General features: G+C 35.2%; 1 protein-coding gene and 1 long non-coding RNA gene across 3 annotated transcripts in view; one reads left to right on the top strand and one right to left on the bottom strand.

Annotated features, from left to right (window-relative positions):
- The first annotated feature begins 1,727 nt into the window (after window positions 1-1,727).
- Window positions 1,728-23,096, top strand: part of LOC106883822 (putative neural-cadherin 2) — a 140,937-nt gene continuing 119,568 nt past the window's right edge. Inside the window, exon 1 of the mRNA XM_052967328.1 lies at window positions 1,728-3,377. Within this exon, the coding sequence (XP_052823288.1) occupies window positions 1,931-3,377 (1,447 nt within the window). The 5' untranslated portion in view covers window positions 1,728-1,930. The remainder of the gene's footprint in view (window positions 3,378-23,096) is intronic.
- LOC128247616 (uncharacterized) lies at window positions 2,896-6,376 on the bottom strand. 2 transcript variants are annotated; one of them, XR_008263984.1, is made up of 2 exons: window positions 5,602-6,376; window positions 2,896-3,308 (listed from the first exon to the last, which is right to left on the bottom strand). It is a non-coding gene; the product is annotated as an uncharacterized LOC128247616 (long non-coding RNA). The 2 variants fall into 2 exon arrangements; XR_008263985.1 differs by lacking the exon at window positions 5,602-6,376 and adding an exon at window positions 4,740-5,581.

A 23,096-nucleotide genomic window follows, 5' to 3' on the forward strand; every position in this document is an offset into this window, starting at 1 on the left:
ATATATATATATATATATATATATATATAAGCAATGTTAAATCTCTGAACGATATATATATATATATATGGGGGCGGGCAAAATTATAGGTGCTAGAGTGGCTGTGTGGTAAGACGTTTTCTTCCCAACCACATGGTTCCGAGTGTAGGTCCACTGCGTGACACCTTTTTCTGTAGGCTCCGGGCCGACCAAAGCCTTGTGCGTGGATTTAGCAGACGGAAACTGGAAGAAATTTGTCGTACATGTATGTGTCTGTGTGTTTGTTGCTCCAGCACCGCTTGACGACTGGTGTTCATGTGTTTAACATAGCGGTTCGGCAAAAAAAATAAGTACTGCGGTCAATTCGTTTAACTAAAATGCCTTGATGCTTGCCCAAGCAGCGCCGACGTCTAATGACTGAAACGAAAATAAAATATAAAGGTATTCACATATATATACAAAATATATACATATATCTATTACATATAAACACAAATATATATATACATATATATATGAATGTGTCTATACATACATAAGCATATATACATACATATGTAAATACACACACACACAACTACATGTGTGTGTGTGTGTAAACACACGTATATATGTATATATATATACATATATATATGTGCGTGTGTAAACATACACATGTGTTTATATATATATATGTAAACATACACATGTATATATATATATATATATATATATATACATACATACATACATACATACGTGCACATACATACACGCACACATACATACATATGTAAATATACATACACCCAACAAGCGATTTATGTTAATTTCTAAAGAATGATAATATAAACGATTTGCAGTTAATACATGTATTCTGTGAATATTCCAAACTTTTCTAAGCTTCCATGCATTCTTTACTCTACCAGTTTGTAAAGAGCGAAACGGTAACATTCAACACACATATTTATATAAACACGAGTATGTGTGTGTGTGTGTGTGTGTGTGTGTGTGTGTGTGTGTGTGTGTGTGTGTGTGTGTGTGTGTGTGTGTGTGTGTCTGTTAACATACATATGTGCTGGTGTTTGTGTCTTCATGTGTAGAAAATCGCTTCAATATAAATTTAATTAATCCGTTCTGTCTCCTCTGACTTTGTACTAATACTAAATCAAATCTTTTTCTTTATTATAGTTATGTCGACACACAGACACAGTCTCCTTCGCACTCACTCACTGCTTTCACCCTCCCTCTCTCTCTCTTTCTCTCTTCCTCCCTCTTCCCCTCTCACTCATTTCTCACTCTCTCTGACCCTCACGCACTGACTTCTTAAAGTCATCCCTTATACTTCCATGTGGTGGTTGTTTGGTAGTGAATAATTGCTGGTTGACAACCGACGCTCGGACACAGAAAGCTGCGCTATATATATATATATATATATATATATATCTGTGTATCTGTGTGTGTGTGTGTGTAATTGCTTAGTAGTACATTAAGTATATTATATATATATATATATATATAGGCGGACATACAAATATATGTAAAGATTTAGATAAGTGTGTGTATATATATATATATATATATATATATATATATACACGCACACATGTATGTATTAATATATCTGTGTGTGTAGAACGTGTTGAAATGAAAGATCTGAGCAACAGAAGGATTGAGTGAATGAAAAATAAAGTAGGAGAGAGAGATATGTGAGAGGAAGAGGAGGAGATAAAGAGGGAGGTGTGTGTAAATGAGAGTAGGAGAAGCAGTGAGTGTGAGGAGGAGAAAGAGAAAGAGAGATATGTCTTATAGTACGTTGCGTGATTCGCTGCCGCCCTCATATTGAGTAGTTTTAGTGAGAAGCCAGTAATAATAGTTGGAGAGAGAGAAACCCAAGCAAAAGTAGCTGTCGGTGGTGCTGCTATTTGTATGAAGTCTTTCTTGCCACCTTGACAAAAAAAAAGGGACTATGGCGTCTCTAAAAATGGCGTTAACCCTCTTATTTTTACATTCCATCGTTGAACTTGTACATTGTGCGTCCCTGAGGTGGATATCTTTACCATACACGGCTCCTCTGGGCCACCCTGTTACCAAGTTTCCGTGTCACCGCCATACCACAGTGGCAGGAATAAATCTTAATAACTACAACACAGAAAACAAAAAATATGTAGAAACTATACAAAATCCAAATGAACTTTCAACACAAGCACAAAAGTTTAAATTAATAGCAACACCGGCCGATAAAAGTAAGACGACGGCTTCACAAAATTCTAACACTTCTAAACAACTCTCTGCTTTGTTTTTATTCGACTACACGGACTGTGAATTGCTTACGAATGGCAATTTAAGTTCTTGGCGAGGCTACAATATCTCGCTAAACCTTACTTTACAAACAACACACTATCACTCTATCGTTCATATTTCAGCCAATCTCTCTAGTATAAAGTTAAAGTTTCAAAATGATAATTATTTCGGTTCTATATTTGAAAACCAACCGTCTGGTACATCTGTTCGGGGATTACACAATCTTAGTATTGTGGCCGACTTGAAAACTACCTCTTTAGATATTTTACCTGAACATATTCACTATCGTATTCTCAGACCGCAAAATGCTAGAAAAACTTTTGGCCTTAAGGTTTTGCCTGATGGAAAAGTAGGAATATTCTCTAAAATGTCACTTGACCGCGAGAAACGATCACATTACCAATTCCTTATAGAAGCTATTGGACCCGAGGGAAGTTTTGCCACTACGAATATCCGCGTCGATGTTTCAGACCTCAATGATTCACCTCCCGTCATGAAGAAAAAAAAGTACATAACTATGATCAACGAAAATACCCCTGTCGGTACCCCAATTGTTCAGGTTTCTGCCCGTGACCCTGACAATTCTAATAGTCGGATTACATATAGTATAGAGAAACACAAACACACAAATCATTTTGCAATAAATCCGTCCAGTGGATTTATTTATGTCAGCAAGCCGCTATATCAAACCATGGATCTTCCTTTACTCAAAGTTCATGCTACGGACGAAACTGGACAGCGAAGTCGACCATCTCTTGTTAAAATTGGACTATATGGAAAACGTGTGAATCCAATCCGACACATGTCTAATCCCACCCATTTATGGGTACCTTTAGGGGATGATGCAGCTTCCTACTCTTCAATCGTCCAGGTGAGGAGAAGGAGGGCCTCCGAACCACAAAGTAGCTTTGTCATCTATGAAACCGATTCGGGGAGTTTGTTTAATGTATCTGTTCAGGACCCTACATACGAATATTCTCTTTTAAGCGACACTTCGGGTTGGTTCACGGTCGACTCTACTTCAGGAATTGTTTCTGTTTTACCTGGGAAAAATATAAATTCAAATTTGTACCAGAATGTTATTTTAAGTTTCAATATTACCAACGGCGCTAGTAAGTATAAATGTAAAAAAATATCTTTAAAGTTTGCTAAATATTCTCTGAAATATTGTCGTTATTTTCATAAATTATTTTATTAATACCAGTATACCTTGTGGATTTTAGATAGGATGGTAAGATTTATTTAGAAACAATAGCTTTCTTTTTGAACGTACTGACAAAAAAATATTTTCTGTGTTACCTTTCCATCAAATAAAAAAACAAAGCTGCTTTACACGGTGCCCCTTCACCTGAAAACCTTACCGTAATTAACTTTTTATCAAATGGCACATTCATACTTTTTAACTGGTTATCCATCCCAAAGTTTAAATACACCTGTCTAATAATATTTAAGTGTGTACAACCTAAATTAATCTCCGCCGTTTCCCGACAAACTAAACAAGGTGAACTCAACACCTACATTTCTTTTTTCAGTTACAATATTATTTGTATTTTACGTTAGTTTTTCTGTTGTTTTTTTTGCATTCCATTCTTTCTGTCAGTTTCTAGACATTCCTGTCTGAGACCAGCAGTAGTATATGTGGTCGATATTGTTATTCCTATTGTCGACACCTATCTCTTCTCGTCTATAATTCTTTTACAATTGCTACAATTATTTACTAATTACAAATACATCGATAAAAAAGAAAATCACTTTGTAAAGCTTATATATATTTATACAATATTATTTGAACATGTTAGACCTTAGAGACAGCACACACACATCACAGTTTATCGATCCCACAATTTTGAAACTTCAATATAAACTTTCTGTATGTCAGATCTTCGATCTTAAACTATATTTCCCTTATATATTATGAAGTGTTGAAACCCCTAATATGAAGGGTTTTATCTAAAATATTTAGAAAGAGAAAGGTTGACGAGTATATAGTAAATGTGTGTTTTCCGTTTTGGTCAAGATTAAATCGGTATTATGTCCAATTAAATCTGTTTTAGTGGATTAATTTCGTTTATTAATATTATTAAAGTGAAACTGTAGCTAGGACATTTTATTAATAGTAGTTTTATAAATGTCGCGATAATATTAGCAAGCAGTCAGTCTTTTGTTGAACATATATCAACCCTGGTGTGTGTGTGTGTAAAACTTACTAATTTAAGACATCGAAATATTTTAAAATACGTCCTAGGTAGGGTGCAAGAATGTTTTACAATTAATATTCTGTCAGTTGTAAAAGGGAGGGGGAGCGATCGACCTCAAATTCACAACTTCGTTTTAATAGGAAAGAAAAAAAAACGACGGTAAAGTTCTGTGTTCAAAACCTGTTAAGATCGATAAAATAATAACCCAGTCTAATTGTGACCTTGTGTCTATGACAGAAATCATTGAAATATTGTGCTCATTAATTTATAACTTACCATTTTCTATCTTTTATAGAGATGTATACTCGCGCAGCATAAACTTTATTTAAATCTTGCGTTAAATTACTTGTTGACACATTCACATTGTTGTAGATCTTTTTTTTTTTTTTTTTTTTTCCAAGTTGTCTTAGTTTTTTAAAAATTAATTAAACTGTAATCTCAATTAGTTTTATCGATGGAAACAACGTATTCCAGCTGTGCCGAGCCGATGCGGCACTATTCACCCGGGTCCAACGGATATTTTCTCCAAACTTGTTGAATGTTTAGACACTTGTTAAGCAATGTTACGGATGTTGTGACACACACGCAAATGCACACGTGCATTCAAACTATCGCACACACGAACACACAACCGCACAAACAGACGCCCACTAGTCACAATGGTAGAAGCGCCGCGTGGTCGCCCTGCTTGCTAGAAACGGCAGCTAAATGTCCCTTAACTCATGCCGTATTTAGAAAAGGGAGTAAACTCAAAAGAATATACAATATAAGAATAGCCAGGTCAAACGCAAACGTGATGAATTTTTTTTTTAATGTATTTCGGTTATGAAATTATCCAATATCTGTACTTCAATGTTTTTTTTTAAGTATAAGTATATAATTAACACGACTATTAATATTTAGTCAAATAAATCAGCCAGATTGTCCTTGGTTGAGGCTTTGGAACAAGAAATCCTATATTTGTGTATTCTGAAGGGTAGAGTGCCCCAAGATTGGTGGCAGGAAGAGGAAAGCATGCAACAGGGAGAATTCTACTAAATTATCCCCAAGGGCCAAGCACCGAACAACATGCTTCCGCCTGCTAATTCTCTCTTTGACAGAGCTTTGGACCAGCCGAAGATGTAGTAAACACACTTACCCGAAATGCTGCACACTGCGATTGAACCCCGAACTTCATAATACATTCCTTTAATCGAGTTCACAGCTGTTGTATGAAGCATCGTCAGATAAATGTAGTTACAGAAGCACCATATATGAAAAAGTCTTGATATTCAAACAACAATGGCGGTGCCCCAGCATGACCGGAGTCTGTAAGCTAAGACAGGTGAAAGTGTAGAAGCGCTAACACGTACGTCGTTACACAAAAACTGATGAGCACACGCACCATCACAAATGTATACACATACACACACACCTTCACCCGGTACACTAGCGCACACACAAAGTATTTAAACTTTCTCCCATTCTTTGCATATAAGATATGTGTATTTATAGGTGTGTGTGTGTAGCCTTAGTAACTCGTTTAATTTTGAAAATTCCTTTTCTTTTTCACTTCAGTCTGTGAAAACATCCCTCCACTAATTATTTCTTTGTTTCTTTTCAAAGAAGGAAAAAGAAATTGTCACGCGCACACACATACACAAGGTGAACATTTTAGCTCAAAGGGCAAAAATGTCGACCTGAACTCTCTTAAAATACAGTGAGCCTTTATTCTGAAATTAACTCTCCTATCATTTAGGAATATCGGTAATCGTCTCTCTTCGAGGTTTGTTATGGATTGGATTTAACAAGTATTCTGTGTCTACCTCTACTTTTGGGCAACAACTACAACTAACTTTGCCATCGCCTCTAGCAAATATGTCGACCGCTTTTGCATTCCACCTACTTAATTCACTTTTTTTTCTTGTCTGGCCACTCTTACCTGTCTCTTTGTGTCTCCCTCACTATTTCTCTTCTCTTTGTTTCTTCATTTCCTCCCTCGTCATGTAGACCTCTATCTCTCTCTCACACACACACACACACACGGGCAGAACGATCATGCAAGGTTAATTAATCTCCATTCTGTTTTTAAAATAGATTTTTCTCCCCATTCCCATCTCACCACACATGCTCATACACGCACAACAAAAACAACCCTCAAAATATATTAAAATGACAACTCACACTCGGGGCTAAATTTTATACTCCCTTCCTATTTAAATATATACTTATGCCACGCCACTTCCTTAAAATAGATTTGTATGCTCTCAGTAAATGATTTGAACATATCATTTGCACGACATTCAAAACAACAAAATATGAATTCTTGAATCCCTGGAATTTTTATCTACATTATCTATTGACTCAAATAGAAATACCTGATCTATTTGACATTGTCTTCTTCACGTGTATCTCTAATATTTGTTGGTTGGATATTAAAAAGATACGAGAGTAGCCTTTATGATTTATTTGCTCAGTTCACTTTAGCTCACTGCTCAACTATATCTAGGACAACACCTGTGTTTAGCATTAGGTTCTAATATTCATTGTAACTGTCAGTTAGTAGCTGCTGGTACACACACACATAGGATATTGACTAAAGGATTGGTTATTAAAACAGGTTTTTTGTTCGTTTTGTGTGTTTTTTTTTTGTTTGTTTTTTTTCAATTCTATTTCCTTAAATGGTTGAGTCATAACTATATCTTGTATTGAGGACAGCTTTTCATTGAGACGCTTGACAATTCTGCCTTTTTGTGTTTGTACTAGGTGGGTGGAAAGTAATATCTGTCTTAATTACCTTAATCTTAATGTCTGCTGGGACAAAACTTACTTAGTAACGCAGCCACAGTTATTAAAACTAAGCCCCTTTTATAAAAGTTGCTGCTGTTTAGCCAACTCCGTGTTAGTTTGGATCGAGCTAGCCTTCAGCTTTGACTACCACGCCTTTATAATGTGTCCAGAATTATACATTGTCCAGGAGACTGTGACGGGGTGAGGTCCTGCCAGTATGTCGGATCAGGGTCCAGAAACCTTAAAGAAGGACATGATTGTCTGACGGGCTTTTCCCTGTAATTAAAATTTTAAAAAAATTAAGCATACGCAGATTCCTTGAATATTAAAAAGAGAGCCCCATACTCCGGATAAAGTCTTGTTCTGCCTTGTGAAATTTGTGTTAATCTCTTGATCTTTGTAAAACTGTGGGTTGAGGGAGATTTGGTTGCAGGTCGATCGGAGGTCCTGATGGATATACCCTTCATAGTAAGGTGGTATTATTTGAGGGTAATTTGGCTGCTTTTACATGCAGATCTTGCTAGATACCCGCTGTTCTTCGTAGGACGATGTTTGAGGCCGATTTGGCTGCTATTACATGCAGGTCAATTCTCAAGGTGCTTTGCAGTGTTTAGTTATAGCCTCTAGCGTAGCTCGAGTGTGTGCCGCCTGGGGCGGCTCTTCCGTTTGCCGCTCTCGGACCCCACAAAAACCCACATTGTCTACAGCAGACCCAAAAGTACCCCCCCCCCCAGGTACACTAGTGGTTATAGCTCTTTATATCGTTGAGTTTAAATCCTACCAAGGCCGACTTTGCTTTCATTCATTCTACTAGAATCTGCAAAAGTAAGTACCAGTGAAGTACTAGAGTCAAATTAATCAACTAGGCCCTCGGCCCAAATTTGCAGACGACCTTGTATTAATGTTAAAAATCAATATCTTCAGTGGGAGCTTTTTAACACACAGTTGGACATGTGTATAATAAATACAACGCAATTTTATTTAGAAATGCTAAATACCATGTACTATTTTGTTTTCGTCCACCTACTTTCTGAAATTCAAGTCCTTCAGCACTCCTTATACTCTAATATCAAAATAGTTCTTGTTTAATTCAAAGAAGGTCTATGGTCCAAAGTATTCCAGCGACAACTTTTTTTCTTCGTGTAAGAATACTGTATATTATGTCTGAAATAAATTCTTTCAAAGTGTAATTTGGGGGAGATTTAGCTATTTCTAGCAGGTCAAACAAATACATATGGGCTCCTGTGTTAACTCTTAATCAACCTGTTTACTTGGCTGTTCTTTTATCGTCCCTGGGATGGTAAAAAGTTCAGTTCCCATCTTCAGTGGGAATTGAACTCTTATATAAATGGGCAAAACTAAATACGACAAAACATTTAGCTCTACCAGTTTAGCATCCTTATTCAGTTATTATTATTGGTATTCTTCTTTTCAACTCTTTACATTCTGACAAATTCTTGAGTTCACTTCCTGCCAAGTGCAACTTTGCTATTCATCCTTTCGGGGCCGATAAACGTACCAGTTAAGTATTAGAATTGTTGTATTTGACTGAGGCCCTCCCTCTAAAAATTGCAGGTCTTTTGTTAAAATTTGAAACCGTTATTATTATCATGGTGGCGAACTGACAGACTCATTAACACACCAGCCAAAAGGTTTACTGGCATTTTGTCCATCTTTACATCCTAAGTTCAAATACCACTAGGGTCGACTTTGCCTTTCAACATTTCAAGATCGATAAAATAAGTACCAGTTGACCACGGGGTAGGGGTCAATGTAATCGACTTAACCGACCCCGCTGAAATTTCTGGCCTTGTGCACAATTTGAAACCATTATTATGATGGTGAGCTGGCAGAATTGTTAGCACGCTGGACAAAATACTGAACACCATTTTTATGTTTTGAGTTCAAATTCCGCCAAGATTGACTTCACCTTTCATCTTTTCTGGGTCAACTAGCACCCCCATAAAAATTTCAGGCTTTGTACATATAGTGGAAAGTATTATTATTTGGGGAGGCGCAATGGCCCAGTGGTTAGGGCAGCGGACTCGCGGTCAGAGGATCGCGGTTTCGATTCCCAGACTGAGCGTTGTGTATGCTTATTGAGCGAAAACACCTAAAAACTCCACGAGGCTCTGACAGGGGGTGGTGGCGACCCCTGTTGTAATCTTTCGCCTCAACTTCCTCTCACTCTTTCTTCCTGTTTCTTGAGTAAAGCTGCGATGGACTGGCGTCCCGTCCAGCTGGGGGGAACACATATGCCATAGAAACCAGGAAACTAGGCCCATGAGCCTGGCTAGGCTTTAAAAGGGCGCATAAATGAAATAATTATTTGGCGGGTGAGCTAGCAGAATCATTAGATGCCAGACATAATGCTCAGCATTTTTTTTTTTTTTTCCCAGCTCTTTACATTCTGAGTATAATCTTGTCGAGGTCAACCTTGCCTTTCATCCTTTCGGGATTGATAAAATGAGTACCAGTTCAGTACTGGCATCAATGTACGACTCTTCCTCCAGAATTTCAGGTTTTGACCTATAGTAGAATTATTGTTTGGAAGGTGTTGGATTGGCAGAATTGTTAGTGTTGGATAAGAGGCTTTGCAGGATTTCTTCCAGCTCTTAACATTCTGAGATCCAAATTTGCTCAGGTCAACTTAACTTTTCATCCTTTCAGCGTCAATATAACAAGTACTGGTCAAGTACTGTAATCATCCTGTCCTCTCCCCTAAAAATTGCTAGTATTGTGCCAAAATTAGGCACAGCTGTCAGGTTGCTTCTTAACCACATAGTTTTGGATTCAGTCCCATTGCATGGTAACTTAAACGAGTGTCTTTTACTATATCCCCAGGTCAACCAAGGCTCCATGATTGGATTTGATAGATGAAAACTGAAAGAAACTTGTGTGTTTGTGTCTCCTTTCTTGACATTGTGTGATATTTGTTAATGAGTACCATTGTCATACAGGCAGTATCATTCATTTCTTACATTCTGCAAAAACATGTCAAGGCATAGAACTATGAACAAGTGGATGTCAAAATGATGATTTCGAAAGCCAGTGAACATCAGAATTAGTAAAACATCAGAGAAAATGTGTTGCCTCTTTACATTCCAAATTCAGACACTGTCGACGTTGTCTCTTGTCCTTTCAGATTCAGTTAAATAGACTTGTTAAGAAGTGGATCTGCTATAATAAATTTGTGTGCTTGCACCTATGTTGTCAATCCAGATTAATGATATCGTGGTTGGATTAGAAGTTTGCCTGAACAACAATCCCTGTAATAATTATTAATTCCCTTCAAGTAATGTTGTTCTGTTCAAGTTTTGGATCTACAAGTTAAAAATATAGTACAGAACCTCTTGTCTGGCTTCCAAAAATGTAGGAATACTATGCAATATCTACTATTTACTGTACTATAATTGAGTAAATAGACCCTGTTTTTTAAGTTGGTCAATTTGCATAGTGTGTTAAGAATCATTTTATTTGTTACTTTTTTAAGCATATTGGTAAAGATTAAATATATTCTGCTTTAGAATTGTGTTAATTTGTACCTGTATCTGTTAAGTAAAATTAAGTTCTTTACTTTTCTTTTGATTTCTAGCTTAATGAACATTATATTGTACACATGGTACAGTATGGTATATTTTAAGAATTTTAAGTGGATTAATAAATATCAAACAGACTCTGCTATAGATGTGTATTAATTTGAATGTTAAATTTATTTCTTTACTTTTCATAGTTTAGTTTATATTTTAAGTATACATTTAAACTGTCTCCACATAAGCTAGTTAGTTATCCGGGACACTTCGAGTCTAAAGCTTACCAGATAATTGGTTTGGTACTGTATAGGATGTTAATAAAAGCCTCTTTGTCATGAAACAAAATAAATACCATGGACTCTACTCACATAGGTTCAGTCCTTCCTTCCTTCTCTTTTTTATATAGATACTAGTGTAGCATGGGTCAAGAATGATGTGTGTATAGAATAAATTAGGCAACCATAAATTTTAGTAGAAATATGTTTAAGAGAGCTGAGGGAGAAGAGGTTAATGAGAGATGAGGTTTTCAAAAACATAAAAGTAAAATTAGTATGAGGTCAATAGTCTCTCTCTCCTAAATGAGACAACCAACAGACTGAGTTGGTTATTTTATAGAGATGAACCAACCAACAAAGTAGCCTTTACACACCAAGACCACTCAGCTTGTTAAAATAGTTAAATCTTTCTCTTCAAATAAGACCTCACTGTTGTAAGTACAACAGCCACTCGTGAAGATTTCAAATTGGAGCATTATAATAACTTATTCAATGGTTTACAATTCTCAATTTCATTACTAATGACTTCAATTTTATTGAGCTTACTTTCGTTGTGTCAATCTTGATCAAACATACTTATGATCATCAGTGTCCTGGCCATAGCCATTCCATATTTTTGTATATCAGGGGCTACACAATGTATTTTTGGTTTTTGTCTTTTATTTATCTCTTTCTCTTGTATTGCCTAACATTGGTCAGTATTAAACTAACCAAATGTCCTTTAAAGGATCTAAGTCACAGCTATTTATCTAACATTCTTTGGTTGCATCCTCCAATATTTGAAGATTAAACCCTGCTGTGGTTATCAGTGACATTCATTTCTCAGGTGTGAGAGTAAATTCTAATTAGTTTAGTTTGATAGACTGTTTTGTCTCTAACGATATTTGTTATGCTTAATCAGGGAGAGATTATATTAACTTTAATTAAAAATAATATTATGAATGTCGAAAGTTTTATATTTATTTATCAACTGAGAAATATGCCAAGAAGTTATTTTTGAATTATCAAGAATTGAATACATTGTGATAGCAGTGGCTAAAAAAATATCTGTGGCAAAAACCTTGTAACAAATGTTACAAAATATTAAATTTATTATATCTAAAAATTTTATATAGATTCTTCTTGTGTCTTTACAGCAAAGCTAAATTATTCTGATTGTTGTTGTAATTAATTACAAATGAAATATGGCATAATTTAATGGGAATTTCTTCAGCATACTGTCTTTTATGTATCATGGTAAACACTGTGTTTTGCTAGAAAACTAAAAGAAAAGAACTTGAGAATTAATACTCATTACTATTCTTTGGACCAAAACTGTAGTACAGTAATCCCTCACCATATCCTGGTTCACCTATCGCGCACTCAGTACATCACGGTTCACCTATCCTGGACTCCTTAGTACATCGTGGGTTTCTGTGGCCAATAGGTATTTATATTTTTTTTAGATTTTAATTATTTCTGTGGGAGGTTTTGGAACATAACAGTCACAATAGTCAAGGGATTACTGTACTCTTTTACTACTTTGGGACAGAGAACACCCTAAATTCAGTCCGAGATGACCAGTATTTATAATGTAGCAGCAAGGCCACAAAGTTTATACAGTCTGGAACAAGTTGATTCTATTAAACTCAATATTTTACTGTTTTTTTTTTGTATTGCCGAACCCTGAACAATGGAAAACTAATTATTCAGGCTCATCAGGACCGATGGAAACTATGCTATGACTTGGTACAAATGCTAGCACCAGATAGGACCCCATTAAAGGTACACATAAGCCAGGTGGAGGTTTTAAGCCAAATACAGCAACCCTGCACTCTGCTTCCACATAGTTTTCATCTACTAGGCTATTGCAGAAGACACTAAAGGAACCACATTGTTAGACTCCAAACTCCATGGAATGGTGAAGCAAATTTATTCACTTATACAGCCATGTCTGCCCTTTTAATTTTAATTCTAAAACTAAGTTGGTTGAATTTATTAGCACCTCTGCTGCTAATTCTGCACAAGATTATGAATATTAGGTATTGCTAAAGCCAATTGCTTCAAATATTTCTTGTATTTCCATTTAAGTCCTACAGTTCTTGATAAGAAGAAGGATTTATATGAACATTACTGAACATTTTTTTAATATCAACCTGCTTGCGACCATTTTTAATAAAGTGGTTTAAATTAAAACCTTCCATCAAAATTTCATGTTCTGTTCCAAACTTGAGCTTACTAATATCAGTTATTTTTCTAAATTCTTCATTTTTCTAAATTAATTGAAACAAAAGCAGTGTACTTGTGTGGAAATATAGTAACAAGAGTTACAACTATCTATCTTTGAAACTTGTTTTATGAAACGTATAATATACTGTTATAATGCTTTCAAAATTATTAAGTATGGTTTCTAAAAACTAGCTTTGTACATCTCTCTCAGAATACTTTTTTCTCTCCAAACTATTCTTCTTCATGCTTAAGCAGCGTTTCTGCTGCTTTTCTTTACCAATTTTTAAAATCTTTTTTCATTCATAAAGATTAACTTTCTGAATCCTATATACAGTATTATTTGTATAAAGGGCTAGACTTTTAATTAAGAGCAAAATATTTTAATCTAAACACATTCAAAGTTATGTGTATTCTATATATCAGTGGTTTCCGAACCATTTCAGACTCCCACCTCTTGGCATCCTCTTCGCACTCCTAGCACCACCTACTCGTGACCACAAACATAGACCTCTTTCCATTGCAAATTCAAAACAACTGTGTTTCACAAATAAAACTTAACCTAATTGACCCATTATTTTGTTGTTACAATATGAAAGACTAATCTTACATCCCACCTGTAACTACATTGTTTTCATATTTTTAATGCAATAGATGTACATTATGCAGGGATATCAGCTCCTCAGTGTCTGACTGAAAGGTACTAAAAAGTAGTCTTAGCTGCCGGCATTCAATAATTTTTAGTTTGTTTCTTTGCTCAGAAAAAAATCTGGACAACTCCACTGAAGCACTGCTCTACAAAACATGCTGTTGAGAAGGCAATAAAGTACATTTTGACTTTGTCCCACAATGCAGAGTAGCAGTCAGAAAGGTCCTTTTGCAATCAAAAATCTGGACATGATTTTTTATAACTTTAGTTTCAGCTCAATGTCATTTTAAAGTGAAATCAGTTCTTCCACTATTCTTGTTTCCTCGTTACTGATATCTAGGAACCACCCAGACTGGCATTTTAATCAAAAATAATATCCTAAAATCTATCAAATATGTCTCTGTGCAGCTCATCCAGGTGTGAACAATACACTTGAATACCATTTGGTATGTGCTTTTCCTTCTCCAATTCAGAGAGGCTCAGCAACTGGAAGGAATTAGCAATAGTTTGTTAAATTTGAATAGCTGTTACTTTGGACAGAAACATGGAGAGGGCTCGTTTTACTTTGGTAAGATTTAATCTCATTTCCTTGCAGTTGCAAATTAACTTCATTGAACTTTGGGTGGGAATATATCTGTCATATAGGACAGAATAAGTCTTGCAAGAATTCAACAACTGTTTTAATGAAGAGAATAGAAACTTTCAGGCAGTTTCCTTTTGACAGCCATTGAACTTCTGTGTGCAACAACAAACATTCATAATCGTTATCATTCTTAGTACAAGATGGTATCAAAAAGTTCCTGATCTAATTCTTTAGCACACCAACAGATGGCAACACATGTTTGTATGTGCAGTGAGGGAGAGCTAGCAGTGACCTTCATGAGGCAATGTGCCAAGTGACAAAACATAAACCTGCCAAGTTTCCAAACATAAATTTGAAAAACAAAAACAATCAGTGAATTCCAGTTCAAACTCTATGATAATGTGTACTCTACCAATTCTAAAAAAATTATGGTAATAATTTATATTTAAAATGGTTACATTAATCAATGTATGAGTTTGTTGTGTCAGGCCTCTTTTTTAAAAAACAAATGGACAAATTCTGATTACTATTACATTCATAAAATCCATTAAAATAATTGTACACTTCTTTACTTAGAATTAAAGTCAAAATACCAAATTATGGAAGATATGAAGAATTTTTTACCTTTACCCTGAATTTGGTGGTGGGGGGCTAAATCTTAACAGATTACTTCTCCATTCAGTATTGTTTAAGGATTTTGGCTTGTAGAATGACCACTAGTTTCATCACTGATACCAAATATATGTGTGCGTGTTTGTGTGAAAAAGAGATGACAAAGGAATAAATGATTCCTTTGTCATCTCTTTCTTATTACTGATATATACTCAGCTAACACTTTGATCCAAAACACATATATTGAGTTCTACATCAGGTTATTTGTCATTGATGTTGTTTTTGTCATTCTAGGGAATTCTCTTAGGTATTTTAGAACCAGCTTTACTGATAAACATTCCATGTTTTTTATTGTTTTTTTTTTTTATGTTCTTGCTTCAAGTTAATGTTCTTAAAACAGTTTTCAGATTGATTTTTAAGCTCTATTTTCTAAACCTGAGTACCACTGAAAAATAGAGGGTGGGGAGCATTGCTATCCATTGCCCCAGTTTTCTTCAACGTCCTTGCTGAATCTTTCAGCGACCCACTTCGGGGACCAATGTCTTATACCAATGTAGTTTTTAAGAAGTTTATTTCAGTCTTATGGATTGTTTGTCACTAACTTAATATTTGCATTGTCATAGTTTCTTCCATCAGCAAAAGGTCAATTATTGATAATTTATTAACTGACTGGAACAATAGTCAACTCCAGTTGGGTTGGAACATAGCACTATTCAATAAGAAATTGTTCCTGCCTTGTGTTCTGCTGAGTGGGCAGTACCCATGAATATTTTGATATTAACAAATGATTTTGGAGTTATTTATTTTACCATTTGGAAACCTTTCTAAATGCCAGCCATCTTTTAGTATTAAACTAGAGCATGTAGTGTTAATTAAAGGGATAAAATGGCCAGACAGATATTAATATTAGTCAACTAGCTTATGTATAATATATTAAAATCTGCTACAGTTGTTTGTCTTTGAGTAAGACATTTTCTGTACCTCTAGTTTTAAGACAGCATGATATTTTCTTTACTTCTGTTAAGTGCTAGAGGTACAGTCCGTCGAAGATCTGGTAAAAAGGAAAAAAAAAAAACATCCTTGCCAAAGGCAAATTTCCTTCTCATATGATTATCATTTAAACGTGAAAACTTCATGTATGTGTGTATAGATCATGGAAGTAGGAAGGCAACAATACTACTTGATAAATGCCTTGAAATATTTTTTAATTACATCTAGCATTCAAAGTTAAATTCTGTTGTGATTATTTTTCAGTTGATAATATAAATCACCTCCTGAGGTCAATTTGGCTTTATAAAACAGATCTATGGCCTTGTACCAATATAAGAAATTATGACCATTAAGCAGCTTGCCAAATGCTAGAGTGCAGTTGGCACTTTAGCTAACCAGTTATAAGGTGGATTTTATATCAGGAGAATCTCTTTTTTGTATTTCTACATCTTGAACAAAAGTCAAGTTTAGCTGGACACTACAAAAAGATAGTGGATTTTTATTCCAAATGTATTAGTATTGGTCTGGTCCATACCAGCATGGAAAGCAAACATTAAGTAATAATGATGTCTAAAAATAAACAAGTCATGACAAATGACTCGCAGATTGTCAATATGTATCCTCCGTTGTCTCTTCTATTGCTTCTTTGACAACCTTTGTTCCTCTCAATATATTCTGCTATGACCTAGACACATCAATTCAATACAGTTTGCATTGCTGCAATTGTGTCACGTCACATTAACCTGGACATTTTCTTAGTTTTTATCTCCATTCATTTTCATTTTGTTTCCATCTGCCTACAACCCAACATTATTTCAAAACTCTTATTTTATTCACACCAGTTATTTCCCACTTCCAGTCTCAGAACTTCTAAAATTATTGTAGAAGCTATGTGTTCTTAATGTTAACTTCTTTAAATCACTGAAAGTCGGAAAAAGAAGCCTCTTGTATGTATGTTTGTATATGCCTGTTGTATTCATGCGTCTGGTCATGGGAAAATATGAACTTACTTGGGAGAAAGTGAAGGTTGGTGACAAGAAAAGCATAGAAAATCTGTATCAATAAAACTTTGCACAACCCATACAAGCATAAAAAATAGACGTTAAAATATGTATTCATCATTATTGCTTTTATGCATACTTTATCATGAAGACTTTAGTTGGCCCAGGGTTATTGTAGAAGGCTTTTGCCCATGGTTACACACAGTGAGACTGAATCTGAAACCACATGGTTGGGAAGCGAACTTCTTAACCACTCAGCCATACTGTGCTTGTATACCTACATGTGTGTGTGTATATATGTTTGTGTACATATATGTGTATGTATGCGTGTGTATATATATATATATATATATATATATATATATATATACACACACACACACACACACACACACACCAAGATAAGTGGCATGCCCACCACAACAGATTGATATCCTAAAACCAAGGTGTCATGTAAAAAGCATTGGTGTGGGTGCTAGTGCCATGTATATAAAAAGCACCCGGTACACTCTGTAAAGTGGTTGGTATTAAGAAGGGCATCCATAGAAACCAAGCCAAAACAGACCATGGTACCTGGTGCAATCCCTGGCCTTGCCATTCCCTGTCAAGCCATCCAACCCATGCCAGCATGGAAAACAGGCATTAAATGTTGTTGATGATTATATATAGAAAATAAATATAGTTAAGGACAAAAGAGAGATTTTTCTTTTAATATGCACAGTAATACTAAACATACATTTGTAAATACCATTTAAAAAGTAGGATTACCAAAAAGTTCTCTCCCAACTCTGAGGCCTTTGCAGATCCAACAAGCATGCTATTTTACCAACTGAATATCAATAAAACTGCAATAAAAGTTAGGATACATGGGCCAATGTAGTTGTCTCAATCTCAAAATAACTGCTAAACTGTCCTTAAGCATTATCTATTCTTTTGTGAGAGAAGGGATACAATGGGCAATATAGTCTTGGATACAGAAATATGGCAATGGTCAAGGCTGAAATGTATTTGCAACTTGATCTAGAGTAAGGGCTGATTTGTTGCTAAGCAACAATTAACCTTTCTGATACCAACTCTCCTTAGATTGGCATTCACTCTATGATATAAACTTTCTAAACTAAGTGATCTAAGTTTATAATCTATCAAAACTTCCTGTTAATTTATGTTCCAAATACTAGCTTTAATAATAATGAAGTTATTTTCACTAAATTCCTCAATATTTTCAACATCAGTTGAAATAATGGCAGTGTATGTTGACAAATATAGTAACAAAAGGGTTTAAGGAGTACACCAATTATCTGAATAGTGAGGGATTACTTTTTAATGGTTCCATGATATGATTCCTCATAGAAGCTAGTATGTTCTCTGTTTACGTAAATTTCACTTTTACTCCCACTCTAGCAAGATTTTTTAGTTTGATTGTATTTATTTTATAAACAAAAGTTGACCACCAAGAAATATGAAGTAAGCTCTGTACCATAGCTTAGAAATTTATACAAGAATTATGTATATATAATTGTTTTGCTGAATGGGTTGGATGCTTCAACAGGATTTAATGGGTCAGTGGACCACATTTCACTCCAATGTCCCATTTTTGGCATTGTTTCATCATCATCATCATCATTTAATGTCCAATTTACAATGCTTGCATGGGTCAGATGGAATTTAAGGCAGATTTTCTACAGCCAAACATCATTTCTGTCATCAAACCTCACTTGTTTCCAAGCCAGATAATATTTCCCCATGGCCAGACATGTTTTTTGCATAAGACTGGAAATGAACCACTTATAAAACAAAGGATATTTACAAACATGATATATAAACAAGGGTACACACACACACACACACACAATAGGCTTTTAACTCCAGCCCTTTTTTTGACCATTGCTATTATTCCATTTCTAATATAGTAAAAGATACACACAATGCACACCATAGGCTTCTACACAGTTTCTATCTACCAAATTTTATTCTCATGAAGTGGGGTGGAACTCAGGACCATGTGGCTATAATGCATGCTTCTTTAGATTACACATGACTAGTGTATCAATTTCAAACTATCAAGTCTTTGGCAATGTTTGTTCTTAGAACTAGCTCTGGGCCCATTAGCATTTATTAAAATTTAAACTGGCTATCTAGTAAGTGTTGAACATTAATGAAATAAAATTGTAAAAAATTAAGAGCAAAAAGGGGATAAAATTTTGAATTAGTAATTAAAAATAATTTCATATTAATTATTAGGCCAACTTCTAAGTCATCAAATCTGTTAAATGCACAAGCCAAGTAAGGAACCCCTTGTATCAGTTCTCAAGCATTTTTTATCTATGGATCCCTTTGATTACTATTTTATTCTGGTGGACCCCCATAACCATTTGATGTTTAAAAACAAGTTCCTATTTTGTTTGTCACACATTAACTTGTTGGTTGAACTATGTAAAATGTCAAAGAAACTTAGCTGTTTCTTGCAATAAATACCAATACATCTAAAGAAATAGCTTTTCAGGGGCCCTTAAAATACTATTTTGGATCCCTAATTTACAATTTTGTTATGTGGACCCCCCAAAATCTTATATGGACCCTGGTTGAGAACCACTGCCCTTTATGATAATTCCACCCATTTGTCTTTTTTAAATACTGAATGTTTGGTCCAAATTAATGGTTATTCTGAGGGACACTAAACGAATATTTTATATGGTTGTCTAGAGAATTTCTCTTGCCTCTCTTTCCTTCACCCAATATATGATGGACTTCTTTCAGTTTCTGTCTACCAAATCCACTAACAAGACCTTGGTCAGTATAGGGCTATGGTAGAAGACACCCACCAAAGGTGTCATGCAATAGGACTGAACCCAGAACTATGTGACTGAGAAGCAAACTTAATCACACAGCCATATTTGTGCCTGTATGTGTGTTTGTTGTTAGGTTACCTTATCACCATGGAAAGATGTTTCTATATTGCTGTTCATGGAAGTTATGCTAATACAGTTTGCAGAAGTGTCAAGGCTGTATATGGCTAACCCATTTGTAGAAGGTTAAGTAGGAGTGAAGGTTGATGTATATGTGGCTAAAAATAACAAGTTACAGTATTAACCCTTTAGCATTTAAACCAACCAAAATAATCTCCTTATTTTATTTTCAAACTGGCCAGATCTGGCCTCTGACACCTATCCTGTAATGTCATTCTAAAAATAAACAATCACACCATTGAAATCAAGTTACAAGGTAATGTATGGTTAATTCAAATCAATGCGAATAAATACTCATGACATTTGACAGAGATACTTCAATGCTAAAGGGCTTAAAGAATGTAGGAAACGACAAACTCCTAGGACACATATGTTGTGATGGCAGGAAACAACATCCACCACCACCTTTTAAAATGTTGATTCTTTACTTAAAAAATATTTCTCAGTCTTTATGCCCAATAAATGCTACAGACATAGCTAGAAAATGTCCAACTCAACAACCAGTCACAACTGACAAACCAGTAGATAACTGTTTATATGGACATGTGTGTGTGTACACATATACATACATACATACATACATACAAGGGTTGTACTGAAAGTAATGCAAAAGAGGTATAACTTTTTTTTATTGATCTAGGTCATAAAAATAGCTCATGTTAGTAGAATATCTCTTCTATACAAAGGTACTACTCAACTTAGGTCTCCATCACAAACAATACATTTGTGCTATAAATCCCCCCAAACTCTTGGAACCTCTGTGAAAAGATTCAGGTGTGCACTGTTAAACCTGCTTCTTCAGTCACTTTTACCTCATCCATGTCATCAAATCATTATCCCCAAAGACCACTGACCAGTCTAATTCATTGCCAAAGGTGTTTGTAAATGGTGAACAAGGATAGTTTTCATCTTGATGACTTCTCTTAAGCTTTTTAGTGTCTCAATATACCACTCAGTGTTTGCAGTATGACCACATTCCACAAAAAAATTTAGAATTATGCAATTGTCATCCCCCCACAAAAAAGACACCATAACTTATTTTCCAACCACTGGCTTTTAAACTTCTTAAGCCTTGTAGAAGAAATGCAGTGGCATTCCATGGACTATACCATCATGCCAGACCATAAAGATATGCCTAAGTTTCATCACCTATCGTAAGGCTACAAAAAATGTCTTCATTGGCTTCAAATGCTTCCAGCAGATTACAGCAGACATCTATTTCAAATTGAGTGTCAACTGCTAATTTACCTGCTTTGCACACACTTTCTGACACTCAAAGTCTTCCATCACCTTTTGTAATACAATTGTGACTACAGACCAGTTAGACATCAAGCTCACAGACTGTGATTCTTCTATCCATTCACTCACTGGCAATTTGTGTCAGTAGAAACTGTTGATCTTTGACTGCATGGTTTCCTTCAGTGCTGGTTCCCCAGTCTATAAATTTCTTCATCCATCTTTGCTCATTCTTGTCAATGCTGTCACCTCTATAAACAACCTGGAACTCAAAGACAACACATTACAAATTCCTCACCAACGCTTTTTTTTCTTTTTTCTTTTGATGTAAAATGGTTATATACAACCAGTTTAAATGCTAAAAGATTAAACCATGCTAAGTGTTTGCACTATGACAAGAGTGTTAAAACAAGTGTTATCTCACCCCTGTGTTGAAGTAACTACAAAATTAATTCATTCTCATACTTTTTTGGGCACTGCATTGTTGTACAATAGTTTTCGTGGTGACTAAAGTTTATGCAGTGATTTATTGTTTCCATCAATTTGGAATTTTTTGGCTTGGTGCAAGTTAATAGGTTGGTTGAGTAATTGTGAAAATAACAGGTCTGCCAAAGGTGGTGATTTCAGTATCCATTCATCCATCTTCTCTGCGCATTATTCCTGGGGTGGAGTGGGGGTTTAGAGTCCTCAGGAACCTCCTCTATAGGATCCTATCAGAAGCAGCTGTCATTAAACTTTCTGGCTGGATTCCCAAGTGTGACCAACTGAGACTATGGATAATCCAACCATCTCAATATTGGCCTTCCAGTTGGCTCAGCTTGAATCTATTTTGTGATTCTAACCACTTACCTATATTTCAGTATTAATCTGTAATTCTCCTAAGCCTCAGCATTTCATTGAAATATGCCCTAAAATTTAGGGCTTAAATTAAATCTAGAATCTCACAGCAGTTCTACTAACAATAAAGTGAGGTTGGTAATAGCTACAAATGTTGCCCACCTCCAGTCAATATCTCTGCACTGGAATCTGACCTGGGTGTCGCAAGCATTTAGCTATTTCTGGTTTTCATTATACCCTTACTTTGTTTACACATATATTTGAGTTCTGCAATAAACAGTTTTTACTGCACTTAGAAGTAAAAAGATGTCATGTATACTGACACACAGAGGCTCTCTTGTTTGTTGGTAAGGATTTATGCTGAAAGAAAATGACACTTTATAATCATTTTACAGTAAAAGTTATATACATGATTTGTGCCAGCAAAAGAAAATCAGGTCATTATTTTAGTTCATTTTTATAACAGTTAGCAATGGTAGAGGCCTGGCCTGTAAGAGCCATATGAAAACTGTATATTCTTTTATTCTTTTACTCATTTGTCATTTGACTGCAGCCATGCTGGAGCACTGTCTTGATGGGTTTTTAGTCAAACAAATTGGTTCTAGTACTTATTATATTGGCCTCTTTTGCTAAACTGCTAAGTTACAGGGACACAACAACACCAGTTATCAAATAGTGATGGTGGGGGAGATAGACACAGACACACACATAGATATCAGGTCATCCCATAAATAATGCAGTTTTTTTATACTTCTGTTATTTTTCAAAATTAAGATACAGTTCTTTTTTAATCTAAAATATACTCTCCTTCATTTTCTACAATGCTCTTCCATCTATTGGTAGATTTGCAAGGCCCCTCTTCCAAAATTTACTTGTCTGTGACAAAAAATACTCCTCCAGTACTGTTCTGACCACATCTACAGAATTCATATTTTTTCTGTCAAAATGATTTTGAAGGCTGCGGAATAAATGATAAT

Source organism: Octopus bimaculoides, chromosome 4 (genome assembly GCF_001194135.2).
Source record: "Octopus bimaculoides isolate UCB-OBI-ISO-001 chromosome 4, ASM119413v2, whole genome shotgun sequence".
In the NCBI taxonomy this organism is placed as follows: Eukaryota; Metazoa; Mollusca; class Cephalopoda; order Octopoda; family Octopodidae; genus Octopus; species Octopus bimaculoides.